At 51.7% G+C, this 19,909-nt stretch overlaps 5 protein-coding genes across 5 annotated transcripts; 3 read left to right on the top strand and 2 right to left on the bottom strand.

Annotated features, from left to right (window-relative positions):
• Nucleotides 1-302: 302 nt before the first annotated feature.
• COCSUDRAFT_32894 (hypothetical protein) lies at nt 303-1,168 on the top strand. Its single transcript, XM_005648357.1, has one exon. It carries the CDS (start codon nt 931-933, stop codon nt 1,150-1,152), a length of 222 nt encoding a protein of 73 aa, XP_005648414.1. The 5' UTR covers nt 303-930; the 3' UTR covers nt 1,153-1,168.
• COCSUDRAFT_53145 (Maf1-domain-containing protein) lies at nt 1,149-5,328 on the bottom strand. Its single transcript, XM_005648356.1, has 7 exons — nt 5,047-5,328; nt 4,766-4,836; nt 4,392-4,509; nt 3,870-4,020; nt 3,134-3,266; nt 2,294-2,445; nt 1,149-2,038 (listed from the first exon to the last, which is right to left on the bottom strand). Exons 1-7 carry the CDS (start codon nt 5,076-5,078, stop codon nt 1,973-1,975), a joined length of 723 nt encoding a protein of 240 aa, XP_005648413.1. The 5' UTR covers nt 5,079-5,328; the 3' UTR covers nt 1,149-1,972.
• A 619-nt stretch (nt 5,329-5,947) lies between these two features.
• Nucleotides 5,948-7,810, top strand: COCSUDRAFT_7432 (uroporphyrin-III C-m; the record flags this gene model as incomplete). Its single annotated transcript, XM_005648355.1, has 6 exons — nt 5,948-5,998; nt 6,163-6,225; nt 6,408-6,527; nt 6,708-6,852; nt 7,202-7,383; nt 7,682-7,810. Coding segments are annotated over 6 exons (690 nt in total), but the record flags the coding sequence as incomplete, so codon positions are not given.
• Nucleotides 7,811-9,250: 1,440 nt separating this feature from the next.
• On the top strand, nt 9,251-16,720 carry COCSUDRAFT_62397 (hypothetical protein; the record flags this gene model as incomplete). The annotated part of the gene is made up of 10 exons (XM_005648354.1): nt 9,251-9,880; nt 10,589-10,783; nt 12,814-12,852; nt 13,139-13,348; nt 13,595-13,744; nt 14,082-14,258; nt 14,423-14,536; nt 14,732-14,935; nt 15,130-15,309; nt 15,578-16,720. The coding sequence occupies 10 exons, from the start codon at nt 9,251-9,253 to the stop codon at nt 16,718-16,720; spliced, it is 3,042 nt and encodes a 1,013-aa protein (XP_005648411.1).
• A 1,307-nt stretch (nt 16,721-18,027) lies between these two features.
• On the bottom strand, nt 18,028-19,191 carry COCSUDRAFT_62396 (hypothetical protein; the record flags this gene model as incomplete). The annotated part of the gene is made up of 3 exons (XM_005648353.1): nt 18,028-18,193; nt 18,533-18,702; nt 19,168-19,191. The coding sequence occupies 3 exons, from the start codon at nt 19,189-19,191 to the stop codon at nt 18,028-18,030; spliced, it is 360 nt and encodes a 119-aa protein (XP_005648410.1).
• Nucleotides 19,192-19,909: the final 718 nt, after the last annotated feature.

The raw sequence follows: 19,909 nt of genomic DNA, 5'->3' as shown, positions 1-19,909 counted from the left end.
AAAATGGATCAGAAAAGAAATATCTGCAAGCTGGGATTGAACCGGTGATCCGCAATCGCCGCTGCAGGGTTCGCGCTCGGGCGCACATTGCCCATGTTCTCCATCGTAGGAGCCACGCCGGTGCCGGCCGCTGTATAAACAAGCATTTTACCCTTTGGTGCTTTTAAATCCCCCTTAATGTGCAATTGATGGACTAAGTTGGGCAACTTTTACCATAGCATTTGATCCCCCGCTTAGAATGCTGCTGCCCTGACCGATGCCTCAAACTGAGGTGAACATTGAGGGCATGGCTGAAGGATTTCATCAGTGCAAATTGTGATTTTTGCATTCTGGTATTAAACTCGTGGTTTAAATGAAAAATTCATTCCCAGGCGGGAGTTTCCAGCACATTCCTAAGGAAATGATTTCTGGGCTGCTGCTATGTAGAATTAAATGGTAGGGTGGGGGTTTGGGGTTTAGGGTTTCTGGACTAGGGTTTAGGGGTTCCCGCGTAGCGGCAGCGAGTTATTCAACATGCATGTGGGTGTTTGTGCTTGGGAAATCACAGGGTGATGTGTCGTACACCCTGGTACACTGTGCATTCTCATCCCGGTTGGATTCTGCTGATCATTAATTTTCTATGGGACTGAGATTTGCGGTCAATCAACTTGCAGTTGGCTGACCAAATTTGCTGCAGAAACCCAGCTTGTGTTCTCGTTTGAACTTGTGCATAGTTTAATTGCTTTACCGCAGCATGCTTTCGCAAGATTATTAGGGCAGCTTACAAGGGCTGCAGCTGCCGCGCTGTGCCCACTGGCATCAGCGCATATATTATATAATATTCCTTTTGAAATTTGAACGCGGACTTTATATCTAGCTGGGAATTATTTTGGGGAGTCGGCCGAGCACCATGCAATCGGGTGTAGCTGCTGCATGGTTGCAGGAAATCAGATGGCTTTTGGTGTCGCAAACCAAGCTTTAAAATGGACTTCAAACGCGTTAGTTGTTGACTTATTGGGCACAGCACGATGGCTGGTACTGGTCTATTCATGGGTGTACTTTGATACTGAAGCCGTGATTGAAAGCAACCTTAGTGACTGCACATGCAGCATTGCAGTCTATGTAGTACTCTATGTATATAGCATGTGGGGCGCGGTGCAGGAACATTTGTAAGACTTGATATTATTACAACGCACTACAAAAGTGGAGTCTGGCAGTCCACACAACAAGGTGGAGGCATGTCAGAATTACCAACCTAGAGATGCAGTGTGCAACACGTCAACAAACTGCAAGATACATTTCCCATCACTCCATCAGTCAAAGTACCCGCATTTCAACCTCCGCTTTGTCGACAATTACGGATACCATATGTGACATCAGCCCTGAGAGCAACAACTCAAAGCCTACCAGCCGAGTGTGGCCTGAAGGCAGACCTTCTCACAACACATATACCAATAAACCAACAACGCATGCCTTACTACAAATTGCTTGGGACTTGCAATGAACCGCACAGTCACAACCCTCTTCAGTGATTGTGCTGTACCGGCATTTCCTTTGATGGCATGTCATCCTGAAAATCATGAAGGCAGTCCAATCTCAACGCTCACAGCCTCAGTCAATGTGGTCCAAATTGGACCGTCCAATGGTACAGATTATCCAACCTGGCACAAGGAAGTGCAGCACACACAGAGCCCATCCGTCAATGAACAGAGCACGAGCTGTCTTGGCAGACATGCGTTCTGTGAAGGGCTCATCCGGTAATCGAGCACAGCAGTTCGATACATGTGCGCAGTTGCAGCATGTGCGCAATTGCAGCGTAACCAACTCCCACAGAGCAAGCCTTCTGCCGGTGATATTTGGCAGACTCACATTTGCAGCGCCCAGAGGTTTTCAGCTGAGCCTTGTCATATATTATGTGGTCCTGTGTCCAGGAACTGCGGCAGATGCATGGAAGCTGCGCGCCTGCCCGCTGCGGGTAGGTTCGGGCAGCTTCTTACAGCTCCAGAGTTCCAACCACGCCGCCATACTGCGAAGTCACATCGTCCTGCTTGAACCCCGCCTGCAACCAATCCTTTAAATGTCAGTCCCCAATCAGTAGATGAACAAAATCTGAAATCATCAGACTGTCATTGCACGGCTGGCAGCACAAGAGCAGGAAAGCATGGACTTGCCCCACGGATGATCCTATGTGCCCCCAGCAACATGCACTTGTGGGACACACGCCAACAAACTCGCACAGGTTTGCGTCCTGCCAGTGCATACCAGGTGTTGATGACTCACGATGAGTCACCAGGTGAGTCAGCGGGTGACTCACCTCCTCATCGCTGTTGTAGGCGCCAGTGCTCTGCTCGTTGGCGCTGGAATTGGCGGCCGCACGCGATCGGCCGCGGCAGGCAAAGTAGAGGATGCGCTTGAGCTTGCGGTTGTAGAAGAAGAAGTTGAACGACCACACGTTGCCCACCTCGCCTGCGCCGCGCCAGAAAGAAAAGCAACCTCAGCACTCTGACTGACCACAGGCGCGGCTCTGCCACACTCTGCAATTCTTTGGCTCCCATTGGCCTCAAGAAACACTATGGGGCCGAAGAGTGCCTCATAAGAGGCTCCAGCAACACTCAAGAAGCCTCCCTCAGCCCCAGACTTTTCAATGGGCCTGGTGGGAGCCAAGCAATGGCAAGCAGGACCTGCGCAATAAGGTGGTGCACTTGCAAAATGGGGGGGCTCGTCTACTTGTCTGCATGCAATTCCTAGCACATGCAGCACCTGATACTGCCCGTGATATTCCCTTCACACTGCTGCCCATGCGCAGCAAATCCGGGAATTGAGCCAAGAGAAGGTGCGTATGGTAGGGGTCTGTCTCAGAGTCTCCTGCCTCTTTGCAGGACCTTACACAGTGCCCGAGTTCCCTGCCTCCCTACAGCGTCCAAAGCACAATCCGAGTCCCCTGTTCGGGACCCCACAGTCTTTCCGGCACGTGACTCCGAAGTGCTAGTCTAAGCAACGTGGCTCAACAGTGGGGGGCGCGCACCGATGGGGTCGGTCCCCTCCTCGCTCTTGTAGGACTACCATTGTTCTACACTAGCCCTGGATGAGATTTGAAAGGGGTGTCGACTTAATACTCAGTCCCCTTGAAAGAAGGCCCAAAGGGTGCGCGCACCGAATGGGTCGGTTTCGCCGTCGCTCTTGTAGGAGTAGACGTCGCAGTCCTGCAGCGCCAGTGCCTCGTCTATGGCCGTCCACACGCTGTCCAAAAAAGGCGCCTCCCCACACCCGGGAGTGTTCTCCCACACCTGCAGCCATGCAGCAGCCGTGCGTGAGCTGAGAACGCACAAGTCAGTCAGCTGAACGCTTTCTTGGCCGAGAGTCTTGTCAGCCATGCAGCTTCTCAGCTGATAGTGCTGATGACGGACGGGCAGCTTGTGAGTTGACAGTGTTCGAGTTCAGCCATATGAGTAACTTGTGGGCTGAACAATGTACAAGTCCAGGTGGTGGCTCATGATGTACAAAGTGCAGGTTGTGGGCTAACGCTGCACAGAGTCAAGTCAGCCAGGCAGCTTGTGGGCTGACAGTACAGAAGTCCAACCCTCTGAGGAATCTAAATTTGCTCATCTTTATCCCTCTATGCACTGTGTCGTCTCATAAGCCCTTCAGGCACTCCATGTGACTGCTGCAAATAAGCTACCTGCCCCGCATGTCCAGTGCAGATCAGGGTAGCGGTGGCCCTTAGCGCGCGCCTTGCATGTAGCTTGCATATGCTAGTCCAAGGTCTCAAGGCAGCAAGCCAAAGCACAGCCTCATGAAGCTGGAATGTCTCTAAAAGTTTGCATCAAAACCAGGTGATGATCAGCTGATGAAGGTGAGCACAGTGATGAAAGCTGCAGAGGGTAACGCACCCGCGAGACTTCTAGTAGGTGGGAATCCACTGCTTCTTCCACGGCGCCGACGCCGGGCTCCTTTTTGAAGTGGTGTGCGCGCAGCAGGCTGAAATCATAGTCCGGGTAGCAGTGGTTTAATGTCAGGATCAGGTAGATCAGGGTCTTGCGGCTGCACGCACATGGGCACACCATGTCAGACCCAGGACACCCTCTGCCGCTTGACCAAGAGGGGCAGGCTCCACGTCCTCTGATGTGCTTTTTTGAATTCATTGTCCCGTCCTCATCTGCTCATGCTGTTCACCCTACACGCTCTGTGTGAGGAAGTCCAGGGAAAGGACACGATGATGACCCTCAGAGACTGACTAGAGCAGTTGTGGGCCTGACAAGCCTCCTGCAGGCTTGCCACATGCCTTAGGAGGGATGCATGCAGGCAGAAGTGGTTTCACTTCTGTGCGCTATATTGCATGCTTCTTGCTGCATCTCATCACTTGTGCCTTCCCATTTGTGGAGCTGATGGGACTTCTGGGCCGCATGCCTCACCTGGATGACTCAGCTAGGGGTCCCACAGGCGATTTTGACAGCTCCAAAGGTGAGCTGCCCAGCTGAACCTCCTGGTCCAAGTTCCTCGACAATTTCTTGTCCAATCCAGCTAATTTACCTGCATGGCAATGCAACTTGCTTAACTCACAAGTCAATGGCCCCCAAGGTGCAAAGCAAAGCATGCACTCGACTCTCAAGTTTTGAGTCAAGCATCAAGACGTCAAAAGCACGCCATCACACAGCATGTTCCCCTATACGAGTCTGCTGCTCTTTTGACCCCTGATTGAAGGATTCAGGTGTTGCGAGAGCATGTAATGGACGTGCCAAAGTCTGACAAAACATGACATCCTCCAGTAGTGGGGGAATGTGCTCACAAGAATATGCCTCTATGTCTCCCTGCACGATGTAGTCTCCAACGTCCACATTATCGAGGAAGGCACTCAATCTGGAGGGGAAGGAAACTTCAGGGCAGCCTTTGCAATGTTTTGACCAAAAACCCAACGACATCTTGTACTTCAGAAAGCGATTTCTTTCGCTCATCTCAGTCCGATGATGACTTGCAAAGAATCTATATCTACCATGTTGTGACCTGACAGAGCAATTTGTGAATAAAGCCAAGCCTGAGGACCAGTGGCAGGTTATGGGGATGGCTCACCGAGCAAGGCTGGGGTACTCAAGGAACTTCATTACGTCTACACTGCCATGGACTTACAAGATCCATGTCTTCGTATGTGGAACTCATCGGATCTGCCGTTGTACATCTTAGCATGCACCTATCTGCTACCGAGCTAGTGGGGATTTTATGTCCCAGGTTTGAGGATGTCTCTTCACAACACCCGGCTCAAGGCTCCAAACAGCTTGCTTTCCACCAACAATACTCTCAGACAGACGAAACTGTGAGACACTTTGGGCGCGCCTTGTCCAATATTCACGGTTGAGGATTCAAAGGACAATCTCAACCAAGTGCTTACTCACCGCATCTTCCTTGGCAGGGTCGATGCCATTGATGGAAATGCTGCATGCAAATCTTTGGCAACGATTGAACAGCTCAGTCTGAGCTTTTGTTCTTGTTCACATTTACCGAATCTAAGGCTGCGAGATTGCTGAAAGTTGTGAATTCCAGATCGCCCGACAAAGAGACTCGCGGCAGCACACTCTGATGGCAAGGTTGGCATGAGGCTTGTGGTCGCTTGTGATATTGATTTACAAGGGAACCAGAGAGTCACTTAGATGTATACGCTACCGAGAAATCGATGCGCGCTTTGATCCATATGATGGGCAACCCGAACGTCCTGCAGGGCATGCCAATGCCTCTTCCATCGACTATTCACCCAACATCTTTGAGGCCATTGTGCAGTCGGCATCCCTGTGGAAATACATGTAGGGGTGAGGCGGAATGTTGTTGATGTGTCTGGATATGCTCGACTTTGATTTGCGTAGCCTCCATTGCGCTCCATCCTGGTCTATGCTATTGCTAACACGTAATGGTGCAATGCACACCTGATGCAGGAAGAGCAAGAGATAGGCTCTTAATTGCCGCAAGCAGCGAGACAAAGGGGAAGGCGTGGCTGATTGGCTGCGGCCCAGGAGATGTGGAGCTGCTCACAGTAAGCACTAAGTTGCACAGCTTGACTGTACGACGTTCGTGTCAACACTGCAATTGACGAGACTCTTGATCTCCATTCCATGTTCTCACATAGCCATAGAGCAAGCCTGATGTCAGGGGTAGCACGTTCAGCTGATGACAAGACGTTTGTGGCTCGCTGTGCAGCTGAAGGCAGTCAGGCTCATCAAGGCCGCAGAGGTCATCCTCTATGACGACCTCGGGGCGCAGGTACTTCTTCCAGGGTAGCTGGCATCCCAACATCTGTTTCCCACACAATGCATCCTTCTCATTTCTGCTCTGCGCCCAATCCTGACAGCAACCACAACATGTACCCTCGAAGGATGGCCACTTCAGCCACGACTGCGCATGATATGCACACAGTAAGAACACTGATATATGCTTGCATGCAGGCAGCTGTGGATGAATTTGCGTCTGCCAGCAGCGTGAAGGAGTATGTGGGGAAGCGCGGTGGGCAGAAGTCGATGCAGCAGGCAGAGATAGATGCTCTCCTCGTCAGGTACTGCCTTCAGGTCCGCTGCATGAGACCTTCATTACTCCTCCTGAAGCAGCAGGCACATTTCGGTTCTGCGAGAGCATGCCCTGTGCTGCTCAGAGGCTGGAGGCATGCATGACAGTATTCAACTCCGCTCTTTTGTCCGCTGTACCAGCTAGTAGAGCTCCCAGGTTTGAAAGTGTATTGCCTGCTGCAGGGGAAGGAAGTGGTGCGGCTGAAAGGCGGCTGCCCATCAGTATTTTCTCGTTGCAGCTCTGAGATTGGGGCGCTCACTGAGGCTGGCATCCCCCATGAGCTGGTCCCTGGAGTGTCCTCTGCTCTTGCTGCACCGCTGCTAGCAGGTGGATATCCTTACCCACGGTAATTTAGCAAAGCAAACTTACATATGACTGCATTGTGCATGCGGAATTGTGTTAAGCTTCCAACTACACTTCAACAAGTGCCAGCATGGCGACATGCATGTTGCTCACACATGAGTGATGAGCCTGTCAGGACTTTGCCTAATGTGATGCAAGACACCAGCAAAGTATATTGCTTGACTGCAGCGCAACAGGATTGATTCTCACATCTGCAGCAATTAAAGTCTTCCTTGCTGCTGAATGAGGCCCTAGTAATGCCGTAGTAATGCCGTGGCCTTCAAGGGTTGAGGAAATGGAGGATCCTGATCTGGCGCCATGTGTTTGCATGCAGGGTTCCCCCTCACAGACACACATGTAGGGCGCAGCTTTGCGGTGATGAGCGCGCATGACCCGGGGTCAATTGAGTGGGCGGCGTTCAGGGGGATTGACACGCTGGTGCTGCTTATGTCGGGGCGTTCCCTTTCTGCAGCAGTGCAGGCGCTGCTTGCCGCTGGCTGGTCCCCTGACACCCCGGTGCGCTGTTATCTCAGCATGACTCATGATTTTGACTCATCGTGAGTCAGTTTATCATGCATGCATCATCCTGTCAAGACAGTCATGCTCTAGCCTGATGATACGTTCTTTGACACGCTGTCCTCCTTGAGCTTTTGTGACAGTAAGGTATAGCATTCCGTACAGTGCAAGAATCTGCCATCTGACTTGTAGTGAGCCAGCCAGCTTGTGCGTTTGTGAGTGCTATGAGGGGGTGGTTAGGTTTATATTGTGTCCTGCATGTGAGAGAAGAAAACATGTCATGCATGCGGTGTGACAGGTGGCCATTGTACGGTCAGCTGGGCTGCCAGATCAGGCAACGTGGCTGGCTCATCTGGACACCATTATAGATGCCACTAAGGATGCAGGCAGCCTGTCACCATGCGTCACAGTTATTGGGAGAGTAGTCAGCAAGGCGCCTGGCTTCGAGCAGGGGTAGCCTAAGTGGGGATGCAGCGCCCTGAAGAGTCAGCAGATGGGCGATACCGGGATTTTGTCTCCGAAGCTTGATTGAGGGTACCACAATTGATTACATTGACAATATTGATTGCACAGCTTGACGCTGAGTTCTGAGGATGAGGGGAAGAGATGGGATTCCCGTACAGAGGCTGACTCACTAACTGCGGTAGCTCTGGAGCAGATCTATCATCCATCTGCCTCCAAGAATTTATTTATGGACAACGTTGTGTTGAGTTGAAGACTCTCACTGAGCCTGCTGAGCACAGCAAAGCAGCCAGCTAAGCTCTTTGAAGCTACCTGTAATTTGTACTTGCAAGCGCCACCAGTGCCACACATGCGCTATCGACTTATTAACCCAGGATATTGCATCCAATTATCAGACCAACGAGATGAATGTCTTGGTGGCTACCTGCTCGTGCAAATCACATGCATTCTATTTGGAGTGGAACCTGGAAGAAACACACGAGTTGGATGTCTGGAGACCTCCAGCGTGAGGCGTTCCTGTCCCTGCATCATTCGAGCTTCTATAAAACAGCTTGTCTCCTTCCGTTCGAACACTTCAAGCCCGATGTTTGCAGCTACAAAAATTCTGAGTGATCCAGTGAAGATGTGAAGACACGAAGGCGATTATTAAGCCTGCATAGCTACCGCAAGTACAGGTAGCTGCACGGTTGGGATCCCATCTGAATATTCCAAGTAGACACGTTCAGCATGCAGGAAAACCTTGAGGCGCAGAGTTTCGCAGAAGAATAGACAAAATGTCAATGAAGAAATTGATCAGTCGGTCTGTACCGAGAGGGATGCTGTTTAGCTCAGAGCCATGTCCGGTGGCCCATCACTGACGGTTTTTTTTGCCTTCGCGGCCAGGATGGCCGAGACGGAGTGCAGACGTGTTGTTGCAGGATTGTTACAGCAATATAACGGAGCCATACAACAACCCGAGGAAAATTCAGGAAGCGACGTTTTGGAGTTCTCGCCTTCGCTCGCAGGGGTGTGGTTCGAGAAACGCCCAAATAAAGCAACTTCATGGTTTGAATTGAGAGGACGAAGCCATGCGAACATCACAAGAAAGATTTAACCTCTGAGCCTACTTTTCTAGTGCAGGGTGCTAAGGTGGAGTTTACAGCAGACGCCAATACCGTAGAACCAGATTTCGCACAGGTACAACAATCTTTACTCTTCACGTTTGGCCACATTTGCTCATTACATAGCCATCACAAACAAGTCTGCTGCATGGAGATGGCCATTCAGTGCTGAAACTATATATTACAGGACACCGCTCCTTGCGCAATGTTCAATTGACAGATTATTTGCTGCTGACTCCCAGGAAAACCAGGAGCCACCTCAGAACATGTCCCACCAACAGCAACTGCGGCGGCAAGCTGTTGCTATGCAGCCACGCCACAGACGCTACTCCCCAGAGCTTGAAATGCAGCAGCACATGCCGCCGGAGCTGCTGCTGTGTCCTGAAAAGGTGCGGCGGAAAGCAAAGCGGCAGCTCTTGCGGCAGCTGTGCGCAGCCCAAGCAGAGGCTGCATTGCCGAACGGTGCAGCGCAGCGGCAGAATGACTTTCGGCAGGGGCTCCCCGCCAAAACGGAGGCTGCCGTGCAGCACGCCGCAGCACAGAAGGAGGAGCATTACCGTCAGCTGCTAGCTGCACAAGCAGAGGCCGCCCTGCAGAACGGTGCAGTGAAGAGGCAGCAGCTGCAGCGGCAGAGAGCTGCTGCATCCGCTGCCCTCCAGCGAGGTGCAGCACTGCAGCACGGGAGGATGCAGCTGGACCTGCTTCCAGACCCCATAAAGGCTGTGGAGATGCAGCAGCTGGCCTCGCTCCTTCAGAGAACTGATGAGCAGGAAAGGACGATCGCTGCAGCCATGGAGGTTCTGCAGCATGCTCACAGCAACACTGGCCACCTTGGCCAGGGCACACCGGCTGGCGCGGTGTTACTGCCTGAAGATCAGCCACCAGAGCTCACTGTCCTTGTCAGCAACATCAACGGCTCTGCAACGCGCCGGCAGGTGATAACCTCCACATGCCTTGCACCCGAATGCAGCGCAGGTTTGACTTCCATGCTCCCAGAGACTGCCTGAGACCTCCTTGTTATTGTTATTTGTAATATTATTAAACGTTTTCACGACCTTTCACGACCAAGGACTAGGTACGTCAAGCAACACCTGAATTATTGCTCTCCAGTCTTCTCGGTTCTTGCTCTTCCTCCACCAGTCATATGGATGCCCAATAGCATCAAGGTCATCTCTCCTGTTAGTACGCCCAATACTACAGAGGTGCTCGCCAAAGTGTGTCAGTGGTTTGTAGCCTGCCCAAATCCAAATCTAAATAAAGAAACTGCTGCTAGAAGATTTGCAGCACCCGCAAGGTCACGTAGCGATGAGTACTTTAAGATTAAAGACTTTTTCAACGGGATATAAGATCCATGTGCGTACCACTCTAGTTTGGGCTGCACGCTGCTTGAACGATCTTGCAGAATAGTCATGACAGGCACTGGGATTGCACCAAAGACAACCAGCACCAAGCTGAGCTTATTGAAAGCATCTTAAAAGCATGCATGCCTCAGCAGATAGGCATGCATGCATTGTACGCCACTGCAGGCGGTCCCTGATATCTCCTGGCCAAGCCTTCATGCCGCAGCTTGGGGTCTGAGGTGTAATTCTCAGCAATGGCATGTTATGCATGAGCCTCACCTGGATGTTGTGGTGCACGGACAGGTGAGGGAGGCCTTTGAATTCTGGGGCCCAGTTGCCAATGTTGAGGGCCCCTTCCCTGCTGTGGAGATCCGCACTGTGCAAGGGCAGAGAACTTACATCAACACCATCTGGGCCTTTGTCAAATTTGGGAAGCCAGCAAACTTCAACCATGTCTGCCATGCGTTTAACACGTACCCCTCTGACTGGATGGTGTCGGTGAGTCATGCTTGCAATCTTGTCGGATAACATAGTAATGACAGATGCCTACATGTCTGTCGGTTCAAATTGCCACCAGCTGACCAAGGGAGGGATGCTCTGGGTTCTTTGATAAAAGCAGATCCCCTCGAAGAAAAGTAAACATGCCGTCATGCCCCTTCCAGATGAAATTTCCATCTCTGTTATGGTCATGCATGACGCAGTGGCACTCACCTGGCCACAACAAGGCCAGAAGTCTCATGATGCATACAGTAATTCTTATGTGGGATTTGGCTTCTGACTCCACGTCCGTTCCTGTGCAGCTTACCAACCTGCTGCCGCTGTTGTTCGGGGCTGGGCCACTGGTCGTGAGGAAACTTCCCCTGCAAGCAGAGAAGCCCAATTCCTAGAAGGCACTGCAATGACAGAGGAGCCTGGCCGCAGTTATCACAAGTACAGTGCTGGGAAACCCGCTCAGCACTTGTGTCATGCTGCAGCAAGTTACTTGTATTGGCTGCCAAGGAGACCTGCAATCTGAAAGGGAACTGCAGTGCAATGTACAGCATTGTGCAGTTGGATACTGTAAGCCAAAAAACAGCAATGAATGGTCCACGTGGCCTTGTATAAAGCTGCCAGAACTTCTGAGATTCAAAGCTTCGCAAGCTTGCTGAGTGCTTTAGGTTAAGGTATACAGCCAGGCTTGCTGTAGATGGCTGTGTTGGCATATGGGAGGATGCTGCATAGACGAACAGCGCAGAAGCGCAGAAGCTATTGGGATGCAGACAGCTTGATGAATGCTGCACCGGATCTACACTTGTGTGGCAGCAGCTGCTGCCTTGCATTAATGCCCACAGCTATTGATCATGACAGCTCATGCACATGGTGATCTTTGTTCAGGCCTGTCAACTCTGTGTCTTAGTACCATTCTTTGTAACCAATGAGGCCACTGAGTCACCGAATGCAGCTGCATCATGCTGCTGACAGGTATGCTGCTGATAGAATCATGTGCATATTCCAGAGATGTACCTCACATCCTACCGAACAAGGACGCTGAGTTTGAGAGAAGGTGTGTGATTCTCTAGTATTCTGACAGCTCCATCGAGTGGACCCTAACCTTGGGCTCTGTCAGCACCTCACCTTATAATCTTGTTGAGCAGCTTCATCTTTTAGAAGCCAAACGAGGGAAGAATAGTCCCTTCCAGTGCTGCAGGCTTCATGCATCGCTCAAAAGCACTTCAGGCACACTGCTAGGCTAAGACCAGTTGCAGCTTGTGCCCAGCCTCTCTTTTCCATGAACTCATCAATTAGATGACAAAGATCACAACAAGCAAGCGATAAATTAATCCAGGACGGAGTTGTGAAGAGAGAATACAGAGAACATGAGGAAGGAGGATGTGCAGTGACGGGCGTTCCTATCACCCGTTTCGAGCAGCGGAGGGCAACAGCTGCAAGCTTTCATTCCAGCCTCGCGATTCAGCAAACAGAGATAAGATACACTATACAGATCGTTCTCCGTGAACAGCAATTTCGTGAAAGCACGCAGCCGAAGCTTGTCTCACTCTTGATGCTTGGAGCTGCAACGACTGCTACCTGCCGAGCCCTAAAATTCGAGTATTTGCGCATTTCTACCTTTTAAATGCTCATACGGATTCAAGCAAAGTTGGAGTAAGCTCTAAGATGCTGTCACTCGTGAGCCTGTTTCCAAGCTCATCTGCCAACGATTGCCTTCTCATCCTGACGGTGCCCGCAGGTTCAAGGCATCTGATGTCCGATTCAGACTCTTCAGAAACCACCCACATAAATACAATGAACATGAGGTGGAATGTTCCGGACGCGGCGCCGGAATCGCCTTCTCGGGGGTTGGTACCGATGTCTGGGGTGAGAATCCGCAAGGCGAGAGGAAGTGACGGTCAGCAGTAGAAGCGAAGTACATGGATCTATTTTCGATTTCTTTAAAAGTCAATTTTAATTTTCGAGGGGAATTCGAGTGCACAACATCGCAAGTTTTCTCAGTGGCTCACCCATCTTGTTCTGCTGCGATGTGCTTGCAGGATGGCAGCGGGGGCTCTGGCTCGGAGCCTTCCCAAGAGGTATGCGATGCCATTAGAGACCTTGAATCACAAACCTTGCAATTAAACTCTTCCTTTCCACCACCATCCTTATTTCTTGCCTTCGTCAAGCCCACCACCTGAGCAAGCCAGGCAAGCGCAGGCCTTCTCCTGCAAGTGACCAGCGTCAAGGCTGGTCTCGGACCTGCTGAACTCCCTGAAAGTGCGCCTGAGTGCCTCACAGAACGCTCAGGAGCACCAGCAAAGGCCTGAAGGCCAACATCACCAGCGGCAACCTGCAGCCCCACCCTCCCGGCCTCCCCTGCAGGAGCTGGTTGCCTGGCACCCCCCTCCCTTGGCTGCTGACAGGGCCAGGCTGCCAGTCGAGGAACAGCTAGAAATTGCTGCCAGGCACCTGATGAATGACTACACATCACAGCTGGTCAGACAACAGCTGAGCAGACACAGCAGGGATCCACTGCATGCCTCCCGCATCATATTGGTCAGCGACCTCAGTCCAGTCTGCACAAAACAGCAGGTGCGCGGCCCCTGAAAGATGGTAATTAGTTGTCTAATTACCCCACCTGAAGCATCTGTACATGCAGTCCACCGCCTCCGCAGCAGGAAACACTCATGAGTAACCCCTGTAATCATCAGTGCCCCCTGTCTGCAGACCACCAAGCTTCTCTTGGTTGATGTGCTGCGCTTCTTTGAATAAACATGCCGCAAAAATACCTGCTGCAGCAACTGATGATCTCTTGGGAGGTGCTTGCACACTGTGCAGGCATCTCGAGGCTGCAACAACAGTTTGCCACCAATAGCATTCCAGACTCTGGTGCAGCACTTCCGATTTATACTGAAGCAGCCTACAGAGGAGGCTCCCTGCCCCAACATCTGCATCAACAACCTCAACCACACCGCCACCAGGAGCCAGGTATGCTTGTGCTCTATCTTTTCCCAAGTGGAATGGTCTGCACATAGGCAATTTCTTGCCGAAGTCCTTGTCTTTATTCTTCATCTCTCTGTAAACTGGTTTACAATGTTGTTTGAGCTCCCCAGTCCCTGTTTTTGCAGCTTGATTTGCATTTGGGCAGGCCTTAAGAATGATGGCCCCAAATTCTCAGGTGCTCCTCTATATTGGGTGGACTAACAAGACATGCCCTTCAAGCACGCAATCATCTGCCGTTCTAGCAAGCAGACAGCGCATTTTGACCGGGCACTTCCCGGCAGTAGCACCGTGGTTCCCGACAACTGCAGCCATGTGGTCGCAGATTGAACAGGTCTTCAGCTGCTTTGGGCATGTTCGCAAAACTAAAGGGCCTGGACTTCTGAGCGTCAACTACGTGCACCTGCAAGACTTGGCCTTTGTGGAGTTTGAGGACATCCAGGCTGCAGCATTTGCCTTCCATGCCTTCCGAGATTCCCAATTCGCAGCTGTGGCCCACACGGTAAGTGATTCTATGTCATGAAATGCACATGTCGGCACTTAAGCCTTTTGCCGACCAGCCCGAGTCACATTCAGTGCTTCTCATGACACACATGGATCACAGGATCACTACTGTTTTGTTGCGAAGTGAAATTCGGCCGCTGATGTGTGCACATGCACGTGCAGCTGCCAGAAATTCAGAGCCTGGCGATTGGGAGCAGCCTGCAAGTAGAGTTTGCAACGTGCATGGAGGCCTCTGAAAACCAATCCTCTGACAACCCCAACAGCGCGGATGCTGAGGTGAGCAACATGCATTCTACACTGGTACCTTGATAACAACCAAAATTGCCTCAACATACTGCGTCAGCTATATTCCAGGCAAGGTTGACAAGCTGTGCTGTACTCAGTTTGCAGCTGTCATACCGAATGTGGTACAACAATTGCTGCAGCTGCTAGCTGATCCTTCAACCCTGATCATGTTTACCTTCTGCGCAGGCTCTTATTCCCTCACCAGCTGAAGATGAAGCCATACAGACGCAGCAGGCAGTCAGCAGGCAGAAATGCAAACACCCATGGGCGCCTCAGGCCATGCAGCAGAGCCAGAAGCTCACCTCCTCTATTTTGGCTTTGGATCCCAGCATGTGGTCCTCACGCTCACTATGGATTGGCAACATCGGCTGGAATGTCACAAGAGCCCAGGTGCAAATTTACATCTCGAAACGAAGTTCTGCAAAATAATTCTTTAGCAACTTGCTCCTGGCAGATTGGACGAGAACATCACATAATAGTGGCCAATGCATTTCCTCTGAGCACCTGTTCAATCAAAGCATGATACGGCAGAAATGATACTTGCCGATCTAACTTGTTTACGTTTATGACATGTGCATGTACAGGTGCTGGAAGTGTTTGGCAAGTTTGGAGAGATCTGCAGCATCACTGGGCCTCGTCGCAGCTTCCTTCCTTGTAGAATGATTTCTCGCCAGTGGGCCATTGTGGACTTTGCACAGCCCCTGTCTGCAGCCACAGCCTGCTGGGCCTTCCAGGATGCGACTGTCTCAGCTGCTGCTCACAGGGTGCGCAGATGCCCTTCAACATTACTTGTATGCATGCATGAACAAATCTCATGTTATGTCAAATCTCATGACAAACACTTTCATGTCACCTTTCAAATTTCCCTCCAGGTACTGCTGTTATTGACAGCAAAATCAAGCCTTGATATTCATCTGCAGGGTCTCGGACGTAGATGTTTCCCGTTTGATTGCAAACGCGCAGCCATGCTTTCGCTTCTTACAGGGAGCACATGAACAGCGGTTGAAGGCATGCATGTCATTCATGATGCAGTGGGCGGATGTCCGCTGGGCTGCGGCTGGCCCCTGGCCCTACTGGTGCCTGAAGGTGAATCTCAGGCAGCCTCGTGCGCACAGGCCAGCTCGCACACCAGTCAGCAGAACAGCCCAGTCCTCTCACAGCAGCAAATCCCAACCAGCGCAAGACACAGCCTACAGCCCTTCAAAGAGCAACAATGTGGCCACAGCAGACTTGCACTGCCAGTCACCACAGCTCAGCCGAGATAGACTCAAACACGAGGGGACGCCCACTGAGGCAGGCAGTGCCGAGCGCAGTGGGCAGTCATCTTCAGGCAGAACACCTCAGAACACTGCACGTGCCTCTGCTGCAGTCAAGTCAGGGGGCAACGACGCAGGCAGCTCAGGGGGCAAAAAAGCAGAGGTGCACCCGCCCACAGCAAACAGCTCAAGCAAGGATGGGGCAGGCCAGAATGCTCACAGGGCTGTCCCCATCATTGCAAAGCGTTTCCAGCGCTCTGCCGTCGCAGGGCCCTTCCGGCCCTCTGCCGTCCACTTCATGCCGGACAGCCAGCCCGTCTGCATCTATGACTGGAAGCACCAGCCTCACCGCCGCCGCTACCGGCCTCCCAGGCAGGCACGATGGCGCCGCAGGCAGCAGTCACACCAGCAGCTCATCATGCAGCAGCAGCACGCGCCCTACTGGCAGCGTGAGCAGACCACAATGTACAGAACCGGCCGCGCATGCGAGCGCAGCAGGAGACCTACGGGCACCCAGAGCAGTTCCCTCTGCCAGCCTGAGCAGCCCACCTTTTCCCAGAACCAGCCGCACATGCAACCAGAGCAGGAGGAATTTTGGCAGCCAAGGCAGTTCCCTCAGCAGGCTGAGCAGGGATTCCTGCCCCAGAACCAGCCGCACATGCAGCCGCAGCAGGAGGCCTACTGGCGGCCAGAGCAATTTCTGCTGCAGCCTGAGCTGATTGCCTTGCTACAGAAACAGCAGTGCATGCAGCCGCAGCAGGAGACCTACTGGCAGCCAGAGCAATTTCCTCAGCATTCTGAGCAGACCACCTTGCCCCAGAACCGCCAGTGCATGCAGCCACAGAAGGTGCACCGGCAACAGCAGAGGAAGGAGTACCGCCCCAAAGGAGTCCAGCACAGCAGGGGAGGATGGTGGTGAATGAACCTGTAGATGATGCCTGTCCGGCTGAGAGGACTTTCAGGAGTTTGAGCTGCTGGCGCATTGCCACAGGCAACAGAGAATTTTGGCGCTTCCTTTTATGAAGCAGAAACGCATGCAGGTGGTTTGTCAGACCTGACAGCCACTGAGGAATGCACGAGCCGGCATCAGTACTGCAATTCAGCTGACTGGCCTGGGAGATGACTGGATGCCAGAGAAACAAATGATGCAGAGAACACCTATAATTGTTGCCTTAATCGTTCGTAATGATGCCGGACGTCAAGCAGGATGTTTGCGCTGCAGCTTCAGAGTACTGCACTGCTTCGATTTTTTCCAGATGAAGACCACTGTCTCTGTGCAGCACTGAGCAATGTTAGGAACTTTTTGTACAGGGTGCATTTTCATTGAATGGTGTGAGGCATTTGAGATGATCATTGTTGAGGGGGTTGGTGAAACCATGTAATCACACTGTGTGGGATCAGCTCGATGATATGCATTACTACATGGTGCTTGGAAATGGTGCGCTTCCTGAAGAATCTCATGCAGCTTGCGCAGTCTGCACAGCAGGTGTATTTGATACTAGAGCAACAACTTGGGTGTAAAGAACAGGATTCTTGGCATGTTGCAGCGGGCAGCTTCCCCACTATTGAAGATGTCGCCAGTCAAAATTTGAGCCATTTGTGCCATTAGGTGTCATTGGAGGTATTTGGATGCATGCCTGTGTGTCCGGCATTTATGAGCCCCTGTGCGCTGAGGCACCCGTGTATTCATCTTCATTGCCCATTCATTCATTGTAACTCCTGCTTTACCTTGTGACCCAATTTCCTGCTGAACACCGTCAGCCACATGCAAACATTAGTATTGTAGCTAGAACAACCTAACATGCAGACACGTTTCGCACGCCCTTGTGGCAATGTCTGAATGAAATGCATATAATCTCAACCTTGCTCCTCCAGCTTACAGCTGCGCCGGTAAATACTGCGGCTGCTGTCCGTGATGGCTGTCAAAACGGGCGGTGATTGGTACCACGCGTGCGCATTCATCCTGCGCTTTCCCTACTGTATGCTGTGTTCCACCAATGCAAGGCAGCAACCCGCCCATCACCTCTACCCTTGAGGATTTTCCACCAGGGCCCCCACTTAATTATCTACTGCTCAGGCGATCCCTGTGTTAGAACCTATGTGGGCGGTCTTAAATGCTGAATATGCTGTCAGCGCCGCGCTTGCAACTGACAGCACCGACCAACTGAGGTGTTGGCCGCGCCGTGCTGTTTTCATTGCCGTCTGCTGCAAGTTGAGTTGCGGCAATCACAGTGCTGCAGCCAACAACATAGCCTGGGAGGCCAAAGGAGCGCTCGGCTGCTCTAGTGTTGCGGGGTACACCTCCATATGACAGATCTCCACTTCTGCACGCAGCCTGGTCCAGTCATATGCTTCCATGAACTCCGGATACAGGTTGCGGACTGTGCGGCCCCTGCACATGTGCAGCAAGCAGACTCAGCAATACCGCTGCTGCTGCTCGGTTGCAGTCTTGTCTAAAGTCCATTGGCCATCTAAAGCCACAGTGCAGTGCAGCAGTATTGTGCAAGGGATCAATGTGGCAAATAGTCTGGTCTACAAATGGTTTTTCACGGCAGTGATAGGTGCCACTGGCATGTGACAAGCAGTAACGAAACAACATAACTTTGGGCAGATGCTTCAGATGCTTGAAGACATTGCATTTTAGTAGAGCAACTTCCAACAGATTGTGATGGTCATGCCACGAAGGCCATTATATTCCCATGAGAGGATTTCGAGACCCTGCAGAGCTTACCCATTCACAGTGGCACGAGCGCCAGCTGGTCGAGGTTTCTTCTTCGGTGCGGGCGGGGCCGCGTACGTTGGTGGGTTCGAAGACCGGGAAGTCTCGCCCAAGCCCCAGTCCCTTATGCAGGGAGTAGCATAGTATCCATAGTGCGTAGGAGATCTGTCGTCCTTGTCTCCCTGCCCCACGTGTCCGGCACAGGAAAATCTTTCAAGGACAAACAATCCTGCAGCTGATGTCGCAGGCCGGGGGCCTTCTTGTCATTGGAACAGGGTACGACTTCTATAAACTATGGAGACATGAAACATCAGTGGCAATCTGCGGATTGGGTCACCACCTGCTGTCGAGGGCTTGGCGTTTTCTCCAATCCTGCCATCTGCGTGGGAATCCAGTATGGCGTGAGGTTCCAGCATGGCAAATACATTCCCCACTTGGTAATCAAACACACATTATATGATTATACAAAAGATCTGAGTATGTATGTACATTTGCAACAAACAATTTGTATGTTTGTGCAGCACTTCATCACACTGAGGCAGGCGAGTGCTCTGCGCTGCAGAAGCGGTGGAGGCCGCCAGACTTCCTACGCTTGATCCGCGAAGAAGATGTTATTTTACAATACAAAAGTGGGATGTACGGCTCACCTCCTGAGTCGAACGCCTGTTCATGGCTGCTGTATCTGGCAGAAGTGGCGATTTGGACCGACCACAAGAAACTACTTGAAGATCGCCGTGACGATTCTAGCTCCGATTATTCTGATGTGATAAACAATCAGCCAGGATCGGCTGGAAGTTGTGTAGCCGGTAAAAGGCGATCGGCGTGAAGAGGTCCAAGGATGGCCCCTGCAGAGATGTTGTGGCCTGCCCAAGCTAGGTTCCCACGGCTTCCAGGGCCGCTGTGGCAAAATCATGGCGGTCCGCAGAATCATGCCATTGGCGGATGTAAAAAACCAAGGAGCTTGTGTTTTACAGTGATCTAAATCTTTTATTCATAAAGAAGAGCATATGAGAAAGGTGGGACAGTCGTTTATTGGCTCGCCAAGATCCAAATCGAGCTGAAAAATGAAGGAAGCTCGAAACAGAAGCAAATTCACAGACGCATGAAGGGTAGAGACTGGATTTAGCAAATAACTACGTGCGGAACACTCTGGTTGGTGTAGATGGACCTACTCCACGCAATTCCTCTTCTTTGGCGTTTGCTGGGTCCCCCCAAACTTCCGGGACCCCCCAGTACTGGGTGTTCAAAATGAGGAACGCGCAGCTACGCAAAATTTGCATTGCAAATTGTTTCCGACACCAGCCTTCCACAGTGCGGATCCCAGTCAGAAGTTGTCCAACAGACCAAACGAGCGAAATTGTAATCATTACAGTTTCTTTGAAGCTCTCT

Source organism: Coccomyxa subellipsoidea (assembly GCF_000258705.1).
Source record: "Coccomyxa subellipsoidea C-169, whole genome shotgun sequence".
Lineage (NCBI taxonomy): Eukaryota > Viridiplantae > Chlorophyta > Trebouxiophyceae > Coccomyxaceae > Coccomyxa > Coccomyxa subellipsoidea.
Note: the sequence above shows the minus strand (reverse complement) of the source record. Positions and strands in the feature narration are given on the sequence as shown.

Excerpts from the sequence above, each read along its gene's own strand:
- COCSUDRAFT_53145 (XM_005648356.1), bottom strand. The coding sequence starts at position 5,078 with ATGAAGTTCCTTGAGTACCCCAGCCTTGCTCG. Across the intron at positions 4,837-5,046 it reads GAGTACCCCAGCCTTGCTCG|ATTGAGTGCCTTCCTCGATA; the intron begins GTGAGCCATCCC and ends CTTCCCCTCCAG. Across the intron at positions 2,446-3,133 it reads CGGCGAAACCGACCCATTCG|GCGAGGTGGGCAACGTGTGG; the intron begins GTGCGCGCACCC and ends GGCGCGGCGCAG.
- COCSUDRAFT_32894 (XM_005648357.1), top strand. The coding sequence starts at position 931 with ATGGCTTTTGGTGTCGCAAACCAAGCTTTAAAATGGACTTCAAACGCG.